An 18,682-nucleotide genomic window follows, 5' to 3' on the forward strand; every position below is an offset into this window, starting at 1 on the left:
CATGAAATGGCGCATTAAGGAATTATTTCTCCAAGTGCTTGATTATTCTGGTGAAATATCTTCACCAAACCTGGGCTCTCACGGAGGAGTGGTGTGTTTACTTAACTTTCTGTTTCAGTTTTTCTTATTGTTCTTATACTATATATAAAAAGATTTATCGTATATCTCAAAGATTAACGTCCTCTCCCTATAAAATAATGTTATTTGTTCGACCAGGCTTTTCTCCGTTCTGCTTCCAATTTCTCGCATCCCACCTTTCTAAAGTCCGCACTAAGCATTGTGATTCCCGGACTTCTAGCCGCTGGCCGCACTGACATGTATTCGGAAAAGCAATTCCAAATTCTGTAAAATATCTTCCGGCAGTGATGCGATCCGAACGCCGGCAGTGGGTTGTCAGGCCCAGGTCAGTCCTGTAGTGCGTAACGGAACTGGGTTCCGGCTGGCTCTGATCGCATCACTCGTGCATCCTGCAAGTAACGCCCTCGCCAGCTTCCACCTCCCGATCTAATTGTCCCAGAAGTCCCCGCACTTCCGCTGTACGGTTGGGTCTTTGCCAAGATGGCCGCGCCCGTGCTCTATTACCGAAGGGCGCCGCCATCGCAGCTGCCGGACCCGCTAAGGCTGCCCTCCGGGTAGCCGCCATGTCGGTCTCCAGCGGCGACCAGATTCTGACAAAGCCAGAGACCGTGGACCGGAGGAGAAGTGCGGGAACGACCAAAGAGGCCGGGCGACCACTGGAGATGGCTGTGTCCGAGCCCGAGGCCAGCGCCGCGGTGAGAGCTGTGATGAGACAGGGTGTTTTGGCGGTCAGGGATGGTGTACTTGCGGGGCAGTGATTGGAGTAGTCTGTGACGATAGGTGATTTGGGAATTGGTGGAATCGATGCTAGATGGTCTTTTGGGAGGTCGGTGTTCTGAGTTATCTGTGGGGTTAATGATTTGGCTTCAGGATATCAGTATTAGGAGGGATCTGCAGAGACTGATGGGGAGGCGTCTGTGGCAGTCACTGAGTGTCAGAGTTTGGAAGGAGATCAGAAATGGAGGCTTTGTGATGTGTCAGAGATAGGGAAGGACCGTGGGGGTTGGCGGTTTGGGATGTCTATGGGAGCCAGCGATTATGGGTGCCTGTGGTGGTTAGAGCCTGGGTTATCAAAGAGAGTCAGTGTTAGGATTTGGGAAATTCAGTGATTGGGAGCATCTGGGAGCATCAGAGATTGGGGCTTGGGAGTCAGTGACGGTGATGTCTGTGGAAGTTTGATTAGCAGTATCTTTGAGGGTCAGTGGGTAATGGAGGAATCGGGGGGCCAGTGAGGGGGGAATATGACTGTTGGAGTTTGGGGAGTCAATGTTGAGGTGTCTCTGGGGATGGTAGATGATTTGTATGTCATCTGGGGAGAAAAGGTAATTGGGGATGTATGCAGGTCAATAATTAGGTGGTGTCTAGCAGTAATAACTGTGCTTTGAGTAATGAGGTGATTGGTAGGAATTAATGATGGAAGATCCTCTATGATTCTGTGACTAGAAGTCTAAGGGGGTCAGGAGTTTGAGGGGATTGCTGCATTTAATGATTGAGGGTTCTTTGGTGGTCAGTGATTGGAGGTCTGTGGAGGTTAATGATTGTTCTGTGGAGAGTGATAGTTGGGAACTTGCAGAGATCCATAATTGGGAGAAGTTTGTGAAGGTTAGTGATTGGGGAGTATTTGGGTGTCAGTGATTGAAAACTTGCAGGAACAGTAGGAACAGTCTGTAAGATGAGCATTTATTTTATGCCAGGGGGTATTTTTTATTTTATTTGTTTGTTGTTGTTTTGCAGTCCCTGCTTTGTCCTCAAAACCAGGGAATGTTTTAAATGCTGGAGACACACCAGGAAACAAAACCAGAATCCCTCCCTCAATGACTTACATTCTAGAAATATGAAAGATATCATAAAATATAAACAAATAAAATTATTCCAGACACTAATAAGTGCTGAAGTAAGTAAAAGAGGATGATGTGGTACAGAGTGATTGAGGGTAGGGAGTGCATGACTTTAGCCAGGTTAGTCATGGAAAGCTTTCCTTAGCAAATGACAGTTGGGTTGAGGCATAAATCATCACAAGGAGGCAGCCATGCAGAGATCTGAAGAAAGAGTGTTTCAGGAAGAAAAAAACATCAACTGCAAAGGACCTGAGGTAGGAGTAAACTTGGTGTGCTTAAAAAAGAGAAGGAAGATTAGTGCTGTTGGAGCACAGTCAGAGAGAAAGTAGAAAGCTGTGAATCATAGTGGTAGGAAGGTATCAGATAATGTAGGATTTTATTGGCTAGTGTAAGGATTTGGATTTTATTCTAGATGCAGTGAGAAGCCATTGAGTTTAAGCAGGGGAATGATCTGTTCTGATTGACACCTTGAAAAGATCACCATGGCTACCTCATGGAAGATGGACTGCAGAGGGGCAAGAGTAGGTAGATATAGGGAGGTCAGTTAGGAACTTTTTGCAATAGTCAAAGACAAGAGATTATGGTGATTTAGAATAGAGTTATAGCAGCAAAATGAAATCAAATTCAGAATACATCTGGAGATAAGCAATAGAACTTACTAATGTATTGATATATGGAGTATGAGGGAAGAGAAGAATCGAGATTTACATCTAGACTTTTAACCTGAAGAACCGGATGGATGGTGATTCTGTTTTCTGAATGGAAAGGGTTATGGTGGAAAAGACTAGATTTGGTGGATGGAAATGGGATCTGGGGTGATGTCAGTGGCTCTATTTTGGCCGTGTCAAAATGCTCATTGCACATCTACCTAGAGATATTGGGTAGCCACTATATATATGAATCTGGAACTTAGGAAAGGGGTGAGCTAGGGAACCATTTTTGAAATGCATCACAATAAAGATGGTATTTAAAGCCTTAAGATTGGCTCGGGTCACCTAGGAAGAGAAGACAGATAGGGAAGAGAAGAGAGCCAGGGACAGAGGGCTGGGACACTCTGACATTTAAAAGTCTGGTAGCAGACAAAAAACAACAGAGAGAATAAGGGGTGCCCATTGAAGTAAGAGGAAAACTGCGCAAGTGGGTGTCAAAGTAGCATAGAGAAGAAAGCCTTTCAAGACAATAGAAGTAATCAATTGTCATATATGCTTTTGAGTCCTAAAAGCAGGACTAGAGATCATTTGATTTTGTCAGTATGTAGCTCAATGGTTATTTTGATTGATTAGAACTCTTTTATTGGAGTTAAGGGGATAATATCCTGTTAGAGTGAGTTGAAAGAATGAGAGGTAATGAAGTGGAAACAGCAAGTATAGGCAACAGTTCTGAGGAGTTCTGCTGGTAAAGGAAGCAGAGAAATGGACGTTGTATAGGATATGAAATCAAGAGGGGGTTTTCTTTAGATGAATGATATTAAGACAACTCTGTGTCAATGGGAATGATCCAAATAAAAGGGAGACACAGATGTTACAAAAGAGAAAGAGGTACTTGCAGGAGTGAAGTCTTTGGGAAGGCAGTTGGGGATGGGATTGAGAGCACAAATGGAGAAACTGGCCTTAGGTGAGAGAAGGAAGACTTTCCATTTTAACAGAAGAGAAGGTATATTGTATATGAGTTTGGAAACAGGTTGGTGGAATTGGTGGTAACAAGACAGGGTAATTCTTGTCCATTTGGATTTATTTTCTCTTGAAAGCTAAAGCAAATTCATCAGCCAAGAGTGGGAAAGGAGTAGATGTTGGAGTTTTCAGAGTTAAAAAGGAGAATGTTCAAAATAATCATCTAGGAAAAAGGAAAGGTGTATTTTCTAGGGTTAGGTAGTAGGACTACTGACAGGATTAGGTGTCCATTTGGCAAATGTGTTATAAATTTGAAGTTAGTACACTCAGCAGTTTGATTTTTCTCTTGCAATGTTCAGTTGCAAGGTTTCAGGCAGAGATTAAGAGGAGAGTTGGATTTAACCAAGGTTGAGGCTTTGACAGGTGAGTACAGTGGAGAAGAAGAGGAGCAAGGAAGTTAAAACTTTATAGTTTTCAATTGATTGTGTATGGTGCTAGAACAAGGAATCTGAACAAGAAAGAAAGGCTAGGTAAAGGTGGAAGATTGTGAAAAAGTGGTTAGGATCAGAGGGCTCAATGAGTTTGGAGAATTATTGGAGTGAAAGTACTAGAAAAAGTAGCAGGATAGGAAATGATGGTCAGAGGGTGGAATGTCTTAGAGATTTTTGCAGGTGGTATAGTGATGGCAAGGTGTAAGTGCAGATGATTGATGAATAGGTGGCTGAATTTGAGTGGAAGAAGAGGTTGCTGACCTCATGAAAAAGAGAGGCAAGGGTGTTGAATGGCTCTTCCACGTTGATACGGAGGTAGTGCAGCATTATGGCAGGAATGTAGCTGGTGCTAAAGTTTTCAGTGAATGGGGTGGGATGACTGCAGAACAGAGTTAACATAGAAGTGAAAAACTGCTATCCTTAGACAGGCCTGCTGCAAGGTCTGCTTTTTGCTGGCATCTGGGAAATTAGATTTCAGGAAGGATCCCACCATTCCCGGAAATGATTAAGAGTAGTTCCGAGTGCTTAAAGAATACACAGTGTGGTTTATGCTGAACACCTACTTTCTTCTGGGAGTCTGGAATTTTTGTACATGCAGGCAGAGAGTGCCTACCTGACCAGCCCCCAGTGAAACCCTTAGGCAGTACTGGTCTCTAATGAGCTTCCCTAATAGACAACATTTCATACATGTTATTATAACTCATTTCCAGAGGAATTAAGCATGGTTTATATGACTTCACTGGGAGAGGACTCATGGATGCTGGTGCCTGGTGTCCTCTGGACTTTACCTCATGCTGATTAACTGACTTTGTACACTTTTGCTACAATAAATAATAGCTATGAGTACAATTATATACTGAGTCATGTGAGTCCTCCTAGCAAATCACCGGACCCAGAAGGGTTAATGGCTGAAAACCTGGTGATACTATAAATAAGCTATGAATTTTGAAGGAAGAATGAGAAATTGTTGAAAGTAATCATTTACCTCATCTTTAGACCCTGAGGTACATGGGTCATGGCAGGGAGAGGGGTGGTGCAGGAAAGACAGCCTCCACTCCTCTGAGGCTCCTGTAAGGAAGCAGGATCCTCAGGAGACAGGTAGATTTCAGGTAAAGCATGCAAATGAAGGGAGTGGCTAAAGAGGTTGAGGGAGGAGTGGAATTTGCTGGCAGTAATTAGAGTTTCTATAAAGGCCACTGCTTGAGAATTCTGTTTAGTGATTGGGGATTGATAAGATGAGGGATTTGGGGTAATGGGAGATAGATTACCAGTGTCCTGTGGGTATCATTGGTTGAGGAACCTGTGAGAATATGTGATTGGAGTGTCTGTGGGGGCAAGTGGCTGGGGAGATCTGCTGCTGCTACTGATTGGGAGGTTTGCTTTACCCAGTCATTTTGGAACTATAGGCCCAGTAATTAGGCAAGGCTGTCTGTATCAGCTCAGTGATTGGAAGGCCAGTGACAATCAATGATGGGAAATTATTGGTAGTCAGTGACTAGAGGTCTGTGGGGCTAATTTGATGACTTTTGCAGGTAATTGAATGGTGGTCTGGCCAGGCACAGTGGCTGACATCTGTAATCTCAGCACTTTGGGAAGCTGAGGTGGAAGGATTGCTTGAGCCCAGGAGTTTGAGCCCAGCCTGGGCAACATAGCGAGAACCTGTCTCTACAAAAAAATTTTAAAATCAGTCAGGCATGGGTGGTGCATGCCTGTAGTCCCAGCCACTTGGGAGGCTGTGGTAGGAGAATTGCTTGAGTCCAGGAATTCAAGGTGTCGGTGAGCTATGATTACGCTATTGCACTTCAGCCTGGGCAATAGAGTGAGACTTTATCTGCTCCCCCACCCCACTGCAAAAAAAAGAAGGAAAAAAAATTTGGTTGCCTGTAAGGATAAGGGATTATCTTTAAATGTTAGACAAACATGTTTGAATGTATATTTATTAGTATCAAAATTCTCTAATAGCTGTGCCATCCTCCCCCACCTGCCTAATAAGAGGACTTCAACATAGTTTAATTTCTTCCCTACTCCCACCCCCCTAGTTAGGGTTCTGCTTATTTTTTAATATCATACCTCTTGATTTTAAGGATACTTTCATAACAGTTGTACAAGCACATTATCAAGTTACTTAGATTTAACTAGACATTTTACTGGTTGTATTTTTCATAGCTCTGTCTTGCATATTAAGTCTTTCCCAATTTTGAAATCTTTATTCTGATCCATTTTTACTTCTTTTAAAAATCATTCATTCTCTTTTTCTGCTTCTTTTCCTCTTTCTCCTCCCCTTCCCCCTTCCTCTATTTCTCCCCAACTTTCTCCTTTATTTCTAAAGAACATTGGTAGTGTACTTTCTGCATTCTTACATGCCTAAAATATCTTACTTTTGCTGCCAAACATAAATGACTTTTTTTTTTTTTTTTTTGAGATGGAGTCTCTGTTGCCCAGGCTGGAGAGCAATGGCTTGATCTTGGCTCACTGTAACCTCCACCTCCTGGGTTCAAGCAGTTCTCCTCCCTCTGCCTCCCAAGTAGCCGGAATTACAGGTGCCTGCCACCATGCCTGGCTCATTTTTATATTTTTAATAGAGACCATGTTGGCCAGGCTGGTCTCAAACTCCTGACCTCACATGATCCACTTGCCTTGGCCTCCCAAATTGCTGGGATTACAGGCATGAGCCACTGCACCTGGCCCATAAATGATTTCTTTGACTGGTTATAAAAATCAAGGGTCTCAATTCTTCTACCTCACAACTATAAATACTGCTCAATAGCCTTGTAGCATCCCCTGTTATAGAAGAGGAGACAAAGATTGATTCTGTTCCTTTTTTCTTTTTTCTTTCTTTTTTTTTTTTTTTTTTTTTTGGCTATTTGTCTTTCTCTCCGATATGCACGTGATTCTATCCTCTTGAATAAAGAAATCCACAATAGGGACATTTCTGTTTGTCGAGACAGGGTCTCACTCTCTCAGCCAGGCTGGAGTGCAGTGGTGTGATCTCAGCTCCCTGTAGCCTTGACCTCCTGGGCTCAGGTGATCCTCCTGCTTCAGCCTCCTGAGTAGCTGGGACTACAGGCATGCACCACCATGCCCAGCTAAGTTTTGTATTTTCTTGTAGAGATGGAGTTTTGCCATGTTGCCCAGGCTGGTCTCAAACTCCTGAGCTCAAGCAATCCTCCTGCTTTAGCCTCCAAAAGTGCTGGGATTATAGGCATGAGCCACTGTGCCTAGCTCAGTAGGGACATTTCTTAATATGGTTTTTGTTTCTCAAAATAATGAAAAATTGAGTAGAGAATAGGTATCCTTTATAATATCATGATCAACAGTGAGTAGTCAAGGTAAGAACAAATTATTATCTTGTCCAAATCGCTCACCAAATGTGGATAACATTAGCATGAACAGGAATATGCTATCACAGGTATCAGTAACATTCAAACATGTGACTATGGCCTTTACCCAGAAGGAATGGAAGCAACTGGATCCTGCTCCGAGGAACCTGTATAATGATGTGATGCTGGAGAACTACAGCAACCAAGCCTCAATGGGTAAGAACAATTCCTTTGTAATTCAAAATGTGTCCACTGTGATACCTTCTCTCTGGAGTCCTTGATAAGTTTGGCCTTCATTTTTGTGGGTCAAAGGGCTTTCTTCTTTTTTGGGTACTAGGCAGGATATTTGTGCCCCTGCCTCCAAAATGGAAGGTCTATTTAGCTGACCTGGCATTCATACTGTGAAACTCCAGAAGCCATGTATTCTTTAGGCCCTGAAGTACAAATGCTGGGGCTTCATTTCTGGGATGGTTGTTCTAACACTCAGTTTCTGCTATTTCTCATGAGCAGGGTGTCAAGCTCCCAAACCAGACATGATCTCCAAGTTGGAAAAAGGAGAAGCACCATGGTTGGGGAAGGGGAAAAGACCCAGTCAAGGTTGTCCAAGTAAAATAGCAAGATCCAAGCAAAAAGAAACTGATGGAAGTAAGTTGTAACTTTGAAATTTTTCAGCAAATAATTTATTCTGAAATTCTTCTTAAAGATCCTAGACCTTTCTTTCTTAACTAGAAAATAGCAGTAGAAAAAATCAGGATTTCCTGAGGAAAGAATATTTCAAACTACAAAGATTCTGTAACCTGAGAGATTCTAATATCTCTTCCTTTTATGAACTTGTTCACATGAGAGGTTCTTTGTGAGGTTCGCTATAGTAGTGAGCTAGTGTTAACTATGGGAGTTTGGTTATATCACCTGTATCAGTCAATTTCCACTCAGTTTTGCTCCATGAAGGAATGAGCCCCCTGAAATCTTAGTTACTTACAATAAGAAAAATTGATTGCTTGCTCAAGCCACAGCCCTATTCCATATTATCTTTATTTGGGGACCTACGCTGAAAGAGCATTCCCCATTTAGCAAATTCTGGTCTCACGGCAGAGGCAAAAAAAAAACAGGGTGAGTGGAACCACATGGTACCTCTTAGTCACTGCTTGGAAGTTGTAGATATCCCTTTCAGCTCATATTTTATTGGTCAAAGCAGGCCATCTGGCCACTCCTGAGTTCAACATGGTAGGAACGTATAATCCTTCCACTGGGAAGTGTGCTATAATTCAAAAGGCTATGCATTTGGAAGGGGCTGGGAGGTATAATCTTGCCACAGGAAGCAATAATACTATCTGTCACACCACTCAGGTTGTGGTAGGATAAAAGGTGAAAATCAAGGCTCTGAAACTTGGTACCAGCCCCTCAGATGCCTAACTGACCCTTCCATAGAGCCACATATCCTTATTCCTGTGCTCAATTGCTCGGTCTTCAGAAGGAGCAGTGACCCTCTTAGCTATTCTCGATCTCACTCCTGCTTACCTTATATAAATCAGTGCTTTTTTAAAAAAGCATCCTCCCTTTTCCTAATATCCTCAGCTTTTCTCCTTTTCTCCACCCATACTCCGAGACCCTACGGTATCAAATTTTCTCCTATGTATTTGGACATTCTTAGATCTGTCCTCTTTCCAAATCTCTTGGCATGATGCTCCTGCCCTGAGTTATTTCCGCTTCTCTCCTTTCACTAGGAAATTCTCTAGACCCATGATCTATAGCACATCATCATTTCCATTTTCTCCTTAACTCCTGCAGTCAAATCCCACAGAATTCATGCCTCTATCTAAATTTCTGACTTTAAGATCACCACTGCTTACTTTTCAGTGCATACTTTAATCATTTTTGTTAGCTTGAAGTTCTCACTTACCCAGTTTGAATTGTACAACTTGAATCAGATCTTATCTTCTAAGTGCTTCTTTATCATTTACTTACTAGCTTCTCTTCCTTCTCATTTTGCTGAGGTGTCCCTAAGGTTTTGTCTTCTACCGTCTGTTCTTCTTTAAAATTGTATTGATTATTCATTGTGCAAATAAAAGCTATTTATTCTACACTCGTGACTTCCAAATGGGCATCTCCAATTCCTTTGTCTTATACTCATATTTGACCTACTTACACAACAGCTTATTCTTAGGATATCAGAAATGGAAAGCTTTGTCTTTCTCTCTAAATTAGAGGTTCTTTTCATCTTCCCTGTTTTTATCAGGGTGTGCTCTGATTATAGGACTGTCTCCCATAGAGTTACTATCCTGTCTTCAGTTTCTGGTTCTTTTTCTCAATTTTCAGTGTCATCACACAAATCAGGTTCATATTATCTCATACTTAATTTTTCCAATTCTTAGGTAAATTTGCTAAATCCATTTTTTTCCCCTAATTTTTTCTCTTTTTTTTCATAGAGACAGGGTCTTGCTGTGTTGCCCAGGCTGGTCTTGAACTGCTGGTCTCAAGCAGTTCTCCCTCCTCAGCTTCCCAGTGTTGGGATTACAGGTGTGAGCCACTATGCCCAGCTTTAATTGATCTTACATGTTACCACCAAACATTAAAATATTCAGTTATTATTTATGTTACCATAGTCCCCAAATTATTAATAGCAGAATATCTGCTATGTCTTTTAAGTTTCTTTTGACCCCGAATTGTCCAAGACTATATGAATTCCCTGAGACCAGAGGAACCAGTCTTTCAAATGACAAATGAAGAGACTCAATGGAGTTTCTGATTCATCCATTAATGGCTCCAGTTTTGGCTATCCTTACTTTTCTTGTTGACATTTTAAATTACAGCTAAAAAACAATCCTGAGTCATTTAATACATCTTTATCATTGCTACAATGACTCTCTTCTTGGTTCAGGTTCTCTTTTTTTTTTTAGACGGAGTCTGGCTCTGTATCCCAGGATGGAGTGCAGTGGCTCAATCTCGGCTCACTGCAAGCTCCTCCTCCCGAGTTCACACCATTCTTCTGCCTCAGCCTCCCAAGTAGCTGGGACTACAGGTGCCCACCACCACGCCCAGCTAATTTTTTTGTGTTTTTGGTAGAGACGGGGTTTCACCGTGTTAGCTAGGATGGTCTCGATTCCTGACCTTGTGATCCACCCGCTTCGGCCTCCCAAAGTGCTGGGATTACAGGCTTAAGCCACTGCGCCTGGCCGGTTCAGGTTCTTATATACTACTTAGGAGGCTCTTCAAAGAAGGACTGTTCTATTCTCTCCAATAATTTGCTGGGCCAAGTGAGCTCCATATTTGTTTCTGAAGTTACAGTTGTTTTAGCTTAGCATTTATGTTTTAGTTACTGTCTCAAATTCAGGAAAAACTTCCAGCCATAGTCAATTGCTCTTCCAGACCCAACTCTTCTCTGGTATTGCCATATTACTATACCAATTTACTTGTTCAAATTCTCCTCCTTTCCTTCATGGTGATATTTTCTTGTAGTATCTTATGTCTTTTCCTGCCGGCAGATATCAGTTGGGACCAGCCAAATTCATCATTGTAAAGGTTCTTATAATATTACATGTCAAGGGGAAAGTTTTCAGTTTTGATTCCTTTCTTTCCAGAAGGAAATTTTTCCTCAATGTTTTCCATCATCCTTGGGCATTGAAAGACACAGCCTTGTCATGGTACCTAAAAGTTTGTTATACTCTCTGCATCACTTAAAATTTCCTAAATGAAAAAGCAGCCAGCAACTGCACTTCTCTAGACTCCCTAATATATATATAGATATATATCTGCCTGTATATATATAGATATATATCTGTCTATATATATAGATATATATCTGTCTATATATATAGATATATATCTGTCTATATATATAGATATATATCTGTCTATATATATAGATATATATCTGTCTATATATATAGACAGATATATATTTTATTTTTCAGAAACTGATCTTCTGCAACATGGGAATTAATCTCTCTAATGTCCTTTATAAAAGTAATAATATTTCCTTTCTATCCATTCAGATACCATAACTCTTTTCGGTTTGAGTCCAGTTTTCACTTTCTCAGTGTAATGTTTCTTTACCATCAAGGTGGCTATTCACTTCCTGCTTCTTTCTCTCTGAAGTCATGGGGATTTTTATATCTGCTTCTCTCTAAGACTGTTTAATTCTCACTCTGAAGCTTTTTCTGCTATTCCATGCTATAGCATGTAGCTGAAAAATGACACCCCTAAATGGTGGCCCCAGCTCTTAAGATTATAGGTTTTTATACATGTAGTATCCATAGCTAGCTAACAGAAGTCTATAAATTTCAATTTCAGGTTCTTAGGCAAAAGAATATTATTGGACTACCTGGTGTTTACCACGGTCCAATCAATTGTTTTTAGCCATAATTGGATTATGTAATACAAACATAGTGGCCCACAGCTTTCAGTGTGGGTAATGGTCTCAGAGAAGGGAAGCAGGGATTAAGAAGACATCTCAAAATGTGTAAGTGTATAATGTATGGCAGAAAGAATATGAGCAACCACTTAGAGCTGGGAATAAACTTAAAATTTATAACTGACAATTAGAATGACCTGAAAAGAACAAATATATATTCCATAGCAAACTATTGGAAAACAAAACAAGGTTGGATGTACACTACAAATCAGATTGAGTAAAGTTTGTTTGCTAAGCTAATTACTATGAATTTTATCATTTGATGAAAGCATCAGGTAATTTAAGAAACTAGGGATTTTTAAAGTACAAGAATATCATTTTAGGGGTCATTTCAACGGTAGCAATAGAAAGGAAAAGATATGTCAGCAGGAAAAGATCTAAGCACTACAAGAAAAATTCACCATGAGTAGTATAAAGTGGATAACCTTTCCTATTTATTCTCTCAGCCACTTATCAGCTCATCAGTACTTCTTGGTGGACTCACTTTATTTTTCTTTTCTGGCTCTTTTGGATATAATAACAAAAGTTTATGTTAGCTAGCTTCAGTAAATACAGGAATTTGTGATAAGGACCTGGGTATATCCCTTACAAGCTAAGGGCAAGATAGTTCAGCCAGTCCTCACCAGGGACTAGAAATAGGAACTAGGAAGGAACTAGGAAGCCATTGGGAATTGAAATTGTGCAAATGATCTCTTTAAAGATGCAGTTCTTATGTCTCTGCTTCTCGGCGTGTGGATGGTTCATACTTTGACTTGACGAGCTTTCTGTTTACGTAGAGAAAATATGGCTTACTAGTACCTGCTTTATATAATTTCTAAATTTAAGTACCAAGTGGAGACTAACTGGAGTCAAATTTGTTAGAAGAAAGAATGTTGTTGGACATCTTGGTTTGAGTCAGATTTGTCTCCAACTGTGCCCATGGAGAATTGGGGTAATATAGTATAGGCTGCAGGAGCAATATATTATGGCCAGCTTGGGAGTGATCAGAACTGGGCAGCTTGGGCTTATAAGAAACCTCAAAAAGTATCAGCTACAATCATAAGCTCTTTTAACTCCATCTATTCCCTGTTCACTTCTCCCTGTGTTTATTTCGTCTTCTATCCCAGGTTGCTCACTCATATTTTTAAGCAGCAAAAACTTTAAAAAATCACTATTGTCACTTTTCCCACCTCTTTTTACTACAACATTTTCCCCCTCAAGTCCATTCACCCTAGTTGTTTCATTCACATTGGTATACCAGGCTTGAATAAAAATTTAACCCTACAACAGGTCATTTCTTTACCAGTTTTATTCCAAAATATAAGAGTACAAAGATTCACAAGAATATCTCACTGAATTCCATTTTAGAAGTCCAGAAAGATGATGACCAGCTTGAAAATATCCAGAAATCTCAAAACAAACTCCTCAGGGAAGTTGCAGTCAAGAAGAAAACTCAAGCTAAGAAGAATGGCAGTGACTGTGGTTCACTGGGGAAAAAAAATAATTTGCATACAAAACATGTTCCTTCAAAGAAAAGGCTTCTTAAATTTGAGTCACGTGGAAAAATTTTGAAACAGAATTTAGATTTACCTGATCACTCAAGAAACTGTGTAAAAAGGAAATCTGATGCAGCTAAAGAACACAAGAAGTCATTCAACCATAGCTTATCTGATACAAGGAAAGGCAAAAAGCAAACTGGAAAGAAACATGAGAAATTATCCAACCATAGCTCATCTGATAAGTGTAACAAAACTGGCAAAAAACATGACAAATTATGCTGTCATAGTTCATCCCATATTAAACAGGACAAAATTCAAACTGGAGAGAAACATGAGAAATCACCCAGCCTTAGCTCATCTACTAAGCATGAAAAACCTCAAGCTTGTGTGAAACCCTATGAATGTAATCAATGTGGAAAGGTTCTCAGCCATAAACAAGGACTCATTGACCATCAGAGAGTTCATACTGGGGAGAAACCATATGAATGTAATGAATGTGGGATAGCCTTTAGCCAAAAGTCACACCTTGTTGTACATCAGAGAACTCACACCGGAGAAAAACCATATGAATGTATTCAGTGTGGCAAAGTCCATGGTCATAAACATGCACTCACTGACCATCTAAGAATTCATACTGGAGAAAAGCCCTATGAATGTGCTGAATGTGGGAAAACCTTCAGACACAGCTCAAACCTTATTCAACATGTGAGATCTCACACAGGTGAGAAGCCATATGAATGTAAGGAATGTGGGAAGTCTTTTAGGTATAACTCATCTCTTACCGAACATGTGAGAACACATACAGGTGAAATACCATATGAATGCAATGAATGTGGAAAAGCCTTTAAGTATAGCTCATCCCTTACTAAACACATGAGAATTCATACAGGTGAGAAACCCTTTGAATGTAATGAATGTGGGAAAGCTTTCAGCAAGAAGTCACACCTCATTATACATCAAAGAACTCATACTAAGGAGAAACCTTATAAATGTAATGAGTGTGGAAAAGCCTTTGGACATAGCTCATCTCTTACTTACCATATGAGAACTCATACAGGTGAAAGTCCCTTTGAATGTAATCAGTGTGGGAAAGGCTTTAAACAAATTGAAGGCCTTACTCAACATCAGAGAGTTCATACTGGAGAGAAACCGTATGAGTGTAATGAATGTGGGAAAGCCTTTAGCCAAAAGTCTCACCTCATTGTACATCAGAGAACTCATACTGGGGAGAAACCTTATGAATGTAACGAATGTGAAAAAGCCTTTAATGCAAAATCACAGCTTGTTATACATCAGCGATCCCACACTGGAGAAAAACCCTATGAATGTAATGAATGTGGGAAAACTTTCAAACAAAATGCATCCCTAACCAAACATGTGAAAACTCATTCAGAAGAGAAATCTCATGAGTGAAGTTAATGTGGGAAATTTGTTAACTAAATTTAAGGTTTTGTTGAACCTTGGAAATATGCTGAATTTAAAGAGTGTTAGAAAGCCTTTAGCAAGATGTCACACCTTGTTGTACATGAGAAACTTTGAAAATGGATCTTCATATAGAATCAGTGGATGGAAACAAGGGTTTAAACTTGATACAAAACCTTTTATAAAAATATTGTTTTAACAGTACTCAATTATTATAAATGATCTACATGTTCAGATTGAAATTGAAAGCTTTAAAAATTGTGAATAATTTGAATATTCAAAGCAATGGAGAAACAAGTTATATATGCTGACAGTTCCTGTGTTTCTTCTTGTTTTGTACTTAAGCACCATATATTAGAGTTGAATTTGCATATCTGTTTATTGCCTTATGTAAATGAGTGTGGCCATCTGTATAAGCCTCTTTGACATTTTCACCCAGCTCTTTCTTAATGTCTGTGTTGGCGTCTGCATCAGCAGAAATCTTTTTAAAAGGGTTGTTATATATGTAAAAAATGTTAACAGGAAAATGAGAGAAAATAAAGCAGCTGAGGATACAAATGTGCTGGTAGGGAGCGATATTCAAGATATATTGTGAAGTGTGAAAAAGTAGGTTGCTGAACCATGTATATAGTATGTTCCCCTTTGTGTACAAAAGGGTATGTTTGTTTAACCTCTGTCTCTTATCTCTGTATGTGTATGTATCTTTGTATGCATATATACATGTATCTGTATGTGAATAGACTTTGAAAAAATACAGAATAAACTTCATGGTGGTTGCCATTGGGCAGAGGAGTATAGGACTGGGGTCTAGGATAGGAGCAAGACTTCCTTGTATATTTGGATTTTTAAATCATGCACATGTATTATTTTTATAATTAAAATATTTTAATATGCATAAATCAACATTATTTAAGGTTGTCACTGAGCCCCTCTACAATGTTGTTTGACAGAGTTAAAATCTTTGTATGCTTATTCATGAATGATGATGAATCTAAAGTATATAGTATGAAACTTGATGTTGAATTCATAAAGACTTTTTCTATCACACACAAGTTCTTTCATTAACATAGTGAATTATAACAGCACTGTTTCTACATTTGCCATTTTTTGATGTTGAATTGTGATTGCAGGTGATGATGAATTGTGATTGCAGGTGAATGAAAGTGATTTTATGGATAATCACCCCGTTTTATCTCATATTCAAAGAACTAACACACAAACACCTCAATCAGGGAATTCGAATGAAACAAATGTCACCCCTCCCTGTTCTCGCTCAATATTGGGCATTATTTACTGGATCACTGTACTCTTTCTGAGTGAACCCAGAGTTGGCCTCAGAATCATTGTGCAGCGTGCATTCCAGAAGGTACTATGCATCAACTTGGACTGTCACAGGAGACCTATTTGCCATTGCACACCTGGATTTTTTTTACTCTTGAGCCATAGATTAAAAATACTTCTGGCTGGGCATGGTGGATGCCTGTAATCTCCAGCACTGTGGGAGGCCAAGGTGGGTGGATCACTTGAGGCCAGGAGTTTGAGACCAGACTAGCCAACACAATGAAACCCCATCTCTACTAAAAATACAAAAAATTATCTGGGCATGCTGTAATCCCTGTAATCCCAGCCACTCAGGAGGCTGAGGCAAGAGAGTTGCTTGCACCCAGGAGATGGAGGTTACAGTGCACTCCAGCCTGGGAAGCAGAGTGAGGCTCTGTCTCAGAAAAAAAGAAATACAAAAAATGCACAAAACTTCTGAACTATTTTGAAATCTAAGTTGTTACACTAAAAGCAGAGACATAAGTACAGAAATGGTTTTCAAAAACATCATACCTTTATTTTAATACAATATTAATTTACATAATATAAAATATTATAATTTGGCATGTTATCTTTTATATTTTTTAAAGCACAATCCCTACATTATTTCATTTATTCCTCAGAACTAACATATGAGCAGTAATCGGGACTTGTCTAGTCATGTTCAATCCTGTTGAGTAAATATTTCACCTAGACAGTAATTTAGCATAATAATGGGCCCCAAAGAAATATGTGCTTAAATGCCATCTTTACAAATATTTATCATTCAAGCTCCTTCCTTCCTGACCTCATTTCAGAGAATTATAATGTGTTAATATAATATATTGAGAATCGAATATGTGTTCGTGTATGTGCATGTGCACACATGCATACACATGCACGGGTTGAAAGCTCAACTCATGAATATATCCCCTCATTTCCAAGTAACTTATTTATCACATGGGAAGAAAATGCAATATGAAAGCCATTTCTACCAGTAATTTCTTAACAATTGGAAATATAGCACTATGCACAGAATGAGTCATCACTGTCTAGAGCTGTAGAAAGCCTGCACTTTTTAGATGGATGAAACAGTTGCAGGTTATGGCTATGTTGAATTTCCACATGTCTTGGGGAACCCATAGTATTGCCACATCTGAGACAGTGAGAATTATAGGTATGCCTGAATGATATAAATGAATGCTGAAAGCCACTTTGTGCAGTAATAAAATGAATTAAAAGTTAGCATTGATGAATGAGGAAAGGATGTCTAAATACAGTTGGAGGTTAGTATAGGAAAACAGACACACAGTGGTAAGTCTGAATCAATGATACGTAAACTTTAGTGTGCATAAAAATTGCCTGAATGATTTGTTAAAACACAGACTTTAGAATGCAAATTCTTGGGCCTCGTCACAGACATATTGGATCAGAAACCCTGTGGGTGGGCCTTGAGAATTTGCATTTTAATAAGTTTCCAGTGGATTCCTGTGCTGCTGGTCTGGGGACCACCCTTTGAGAACCACTAATCTAAATCATGGTGTAAGTAAGTTTAAAAAATTATTTTTAAACTGTTTTTGAGATCCTCTTTAAGAAAATGAAGGGGCATAAAAGTAAATTATTATTAACAGTTTTGAAACATTTATTTATTCAAGTGATATGATCATCTAAGTGCCTGAGATACAGCAGTCTACAAAACAAAAAGAAAGCAAACAAACAAAACAAAACCCTGTTCTCATAGACCTTAATTCTAGAGGAGGACATAGGTAATAAATAAACAACTACAATATAAAGTATAACAGATCACTGGATGGCAAAAAGCAAACCAAGGAAGGGGAGGGAAGTGTTGGGGAATGTAATTTTAAATATAGTGATGGGAAGCAGGCAGTAAGCTTACTTAGACGGTGACAAGCAAAGACCCAGAGAGGGTAAAAGAGCAACCCGTGTATATATATATGACGGAAGAGCATTCCAGGGATATATCTTTTAGAATCTGAGGGTGTGGGAAGAGAAAGATGCTAAACTCCTCTGACATAAAGAAGAGGAAAAAAAGTGGAAACATTTTTTTAAATCAAGATTTAAAAAAAAAATTACATTTGTGAGAGGTAGAAAACAATCTGTCACACACTGCTTTTGGTAGTTGTGTAAGTTTGTACAACCTACCAAAATGTAAATCTGACAGTATACATCAAAGCCTTATGATGGTTGGCAGTCCATCGAGGAATCTATTCTATGTTGCACAATCAAGGCGTACTATAATATTTATTGCAGAACAGAGAGAAATAGCATATACATTGCTAGTTAATTGATTAAATAAAGCATGATACCTTCAAAAATTGAGTAATAAGGACATTAAAAACCACAATTTCAAACTATATTTAAGAAGATACAAATAATTCTTTATTATTACTTTTACTCTCAGGAATGTGTTTGAGTGATGCATCTCCAGGCATCAAGTGAGTAATCCAATATTGAAGAAAATTTAAAGTTTCCACAAAGTCCCCCTTCTAGAAGAATGTGCTCACATCTTTTGACCAGAAATGAGTCACATGACCGCACCTAGTTTCAGGTGGCTTGAGGAAATTGAATCTTTCCTTTTTTGTTTTATTTTGTTTTGAGACAAGGTCTCTGTCACCCAGACTGGAGTGTGCAGTAGTGCAATCTTGGCTCATTACAATCTCTACCTCCCAGGCTTAAGCGCTCCTCCCACCTTAGCCTTCCTAGTAGCTGGGACT

The 18,682-nt window shown here is 39.4% G+C and overlaps 2 protein-coding genes across 5 annotated transcripts in view; both read left to right on the top strand.

Moving 5' to 3' along the window:
• Nucleotides 1-401: 401 nt before the first annotated feature.
• Nucleotides 402-15,551, top strand: ZFP37 (ZFP37 zinc finger protein). Of its 3 annotated transcripts, none has more exons than XM_008963236.4 (4): nt 402-773; nt 7,472-7,553; nt 7,848-7,982; nt 13,096-15,551. In XM_008963236.4, the coding sequence occupies exons 1-4, from the start codon at nt 642-644 to the stop codon at nt 14,637-14,639; spliced, it is 1,893 nt and encodes a 630-aa protein (XP_008961484.2). In that variant the 5' UTR covers nt 402-641; the 3' UTR covers nt 14,640-15,551. The 3 variants fall into 3 exon arrangements, with proteins under 3 accessions (XP_008961484.2, XP_008961483.2, XP_008961482.2); XM_008963235.4 differs by having other exon boundaries at nt 431-773; nt 7,469-7,553; XM_008963234.4 differs by having other exon boundaries at nt 552-773; nt 7,427-7,553.
• ZNF883 (zinc finger protein 883) overlaps nt 7,855-18,682 on the top strand; it is a 91,458-nt gene continuing 80,630 nt past the window's right edge. The window contains exon 1 of one of the 2 annotated variants that reach the window (XM_055117235.3): nt 7,855-7,982. The gene's annotated coding sequence lies outside the window, so the exon portion shown is untranslated. The remainder of the gene's footprint in view (nt 7,983-18,682) is intronic. The other variant, XM_063593934.1, reaches the window with a different exon arrangement.

The sequence above is a fragment of the Pan paniscus genome, chromosome 11 (assembly GCF_029289425.2).
Source record: "Pan paniscus chromosome 11, NHGRI_mPanPan1-v2.0_pri, whole genome shotgun sequence".
In the NCBI taxonomy this organism is placed as follows: Eukaryota; Metazoa; Chordata; class Mammalia; order Primates; family Hominidae; genus Pan; species Pan paniscus.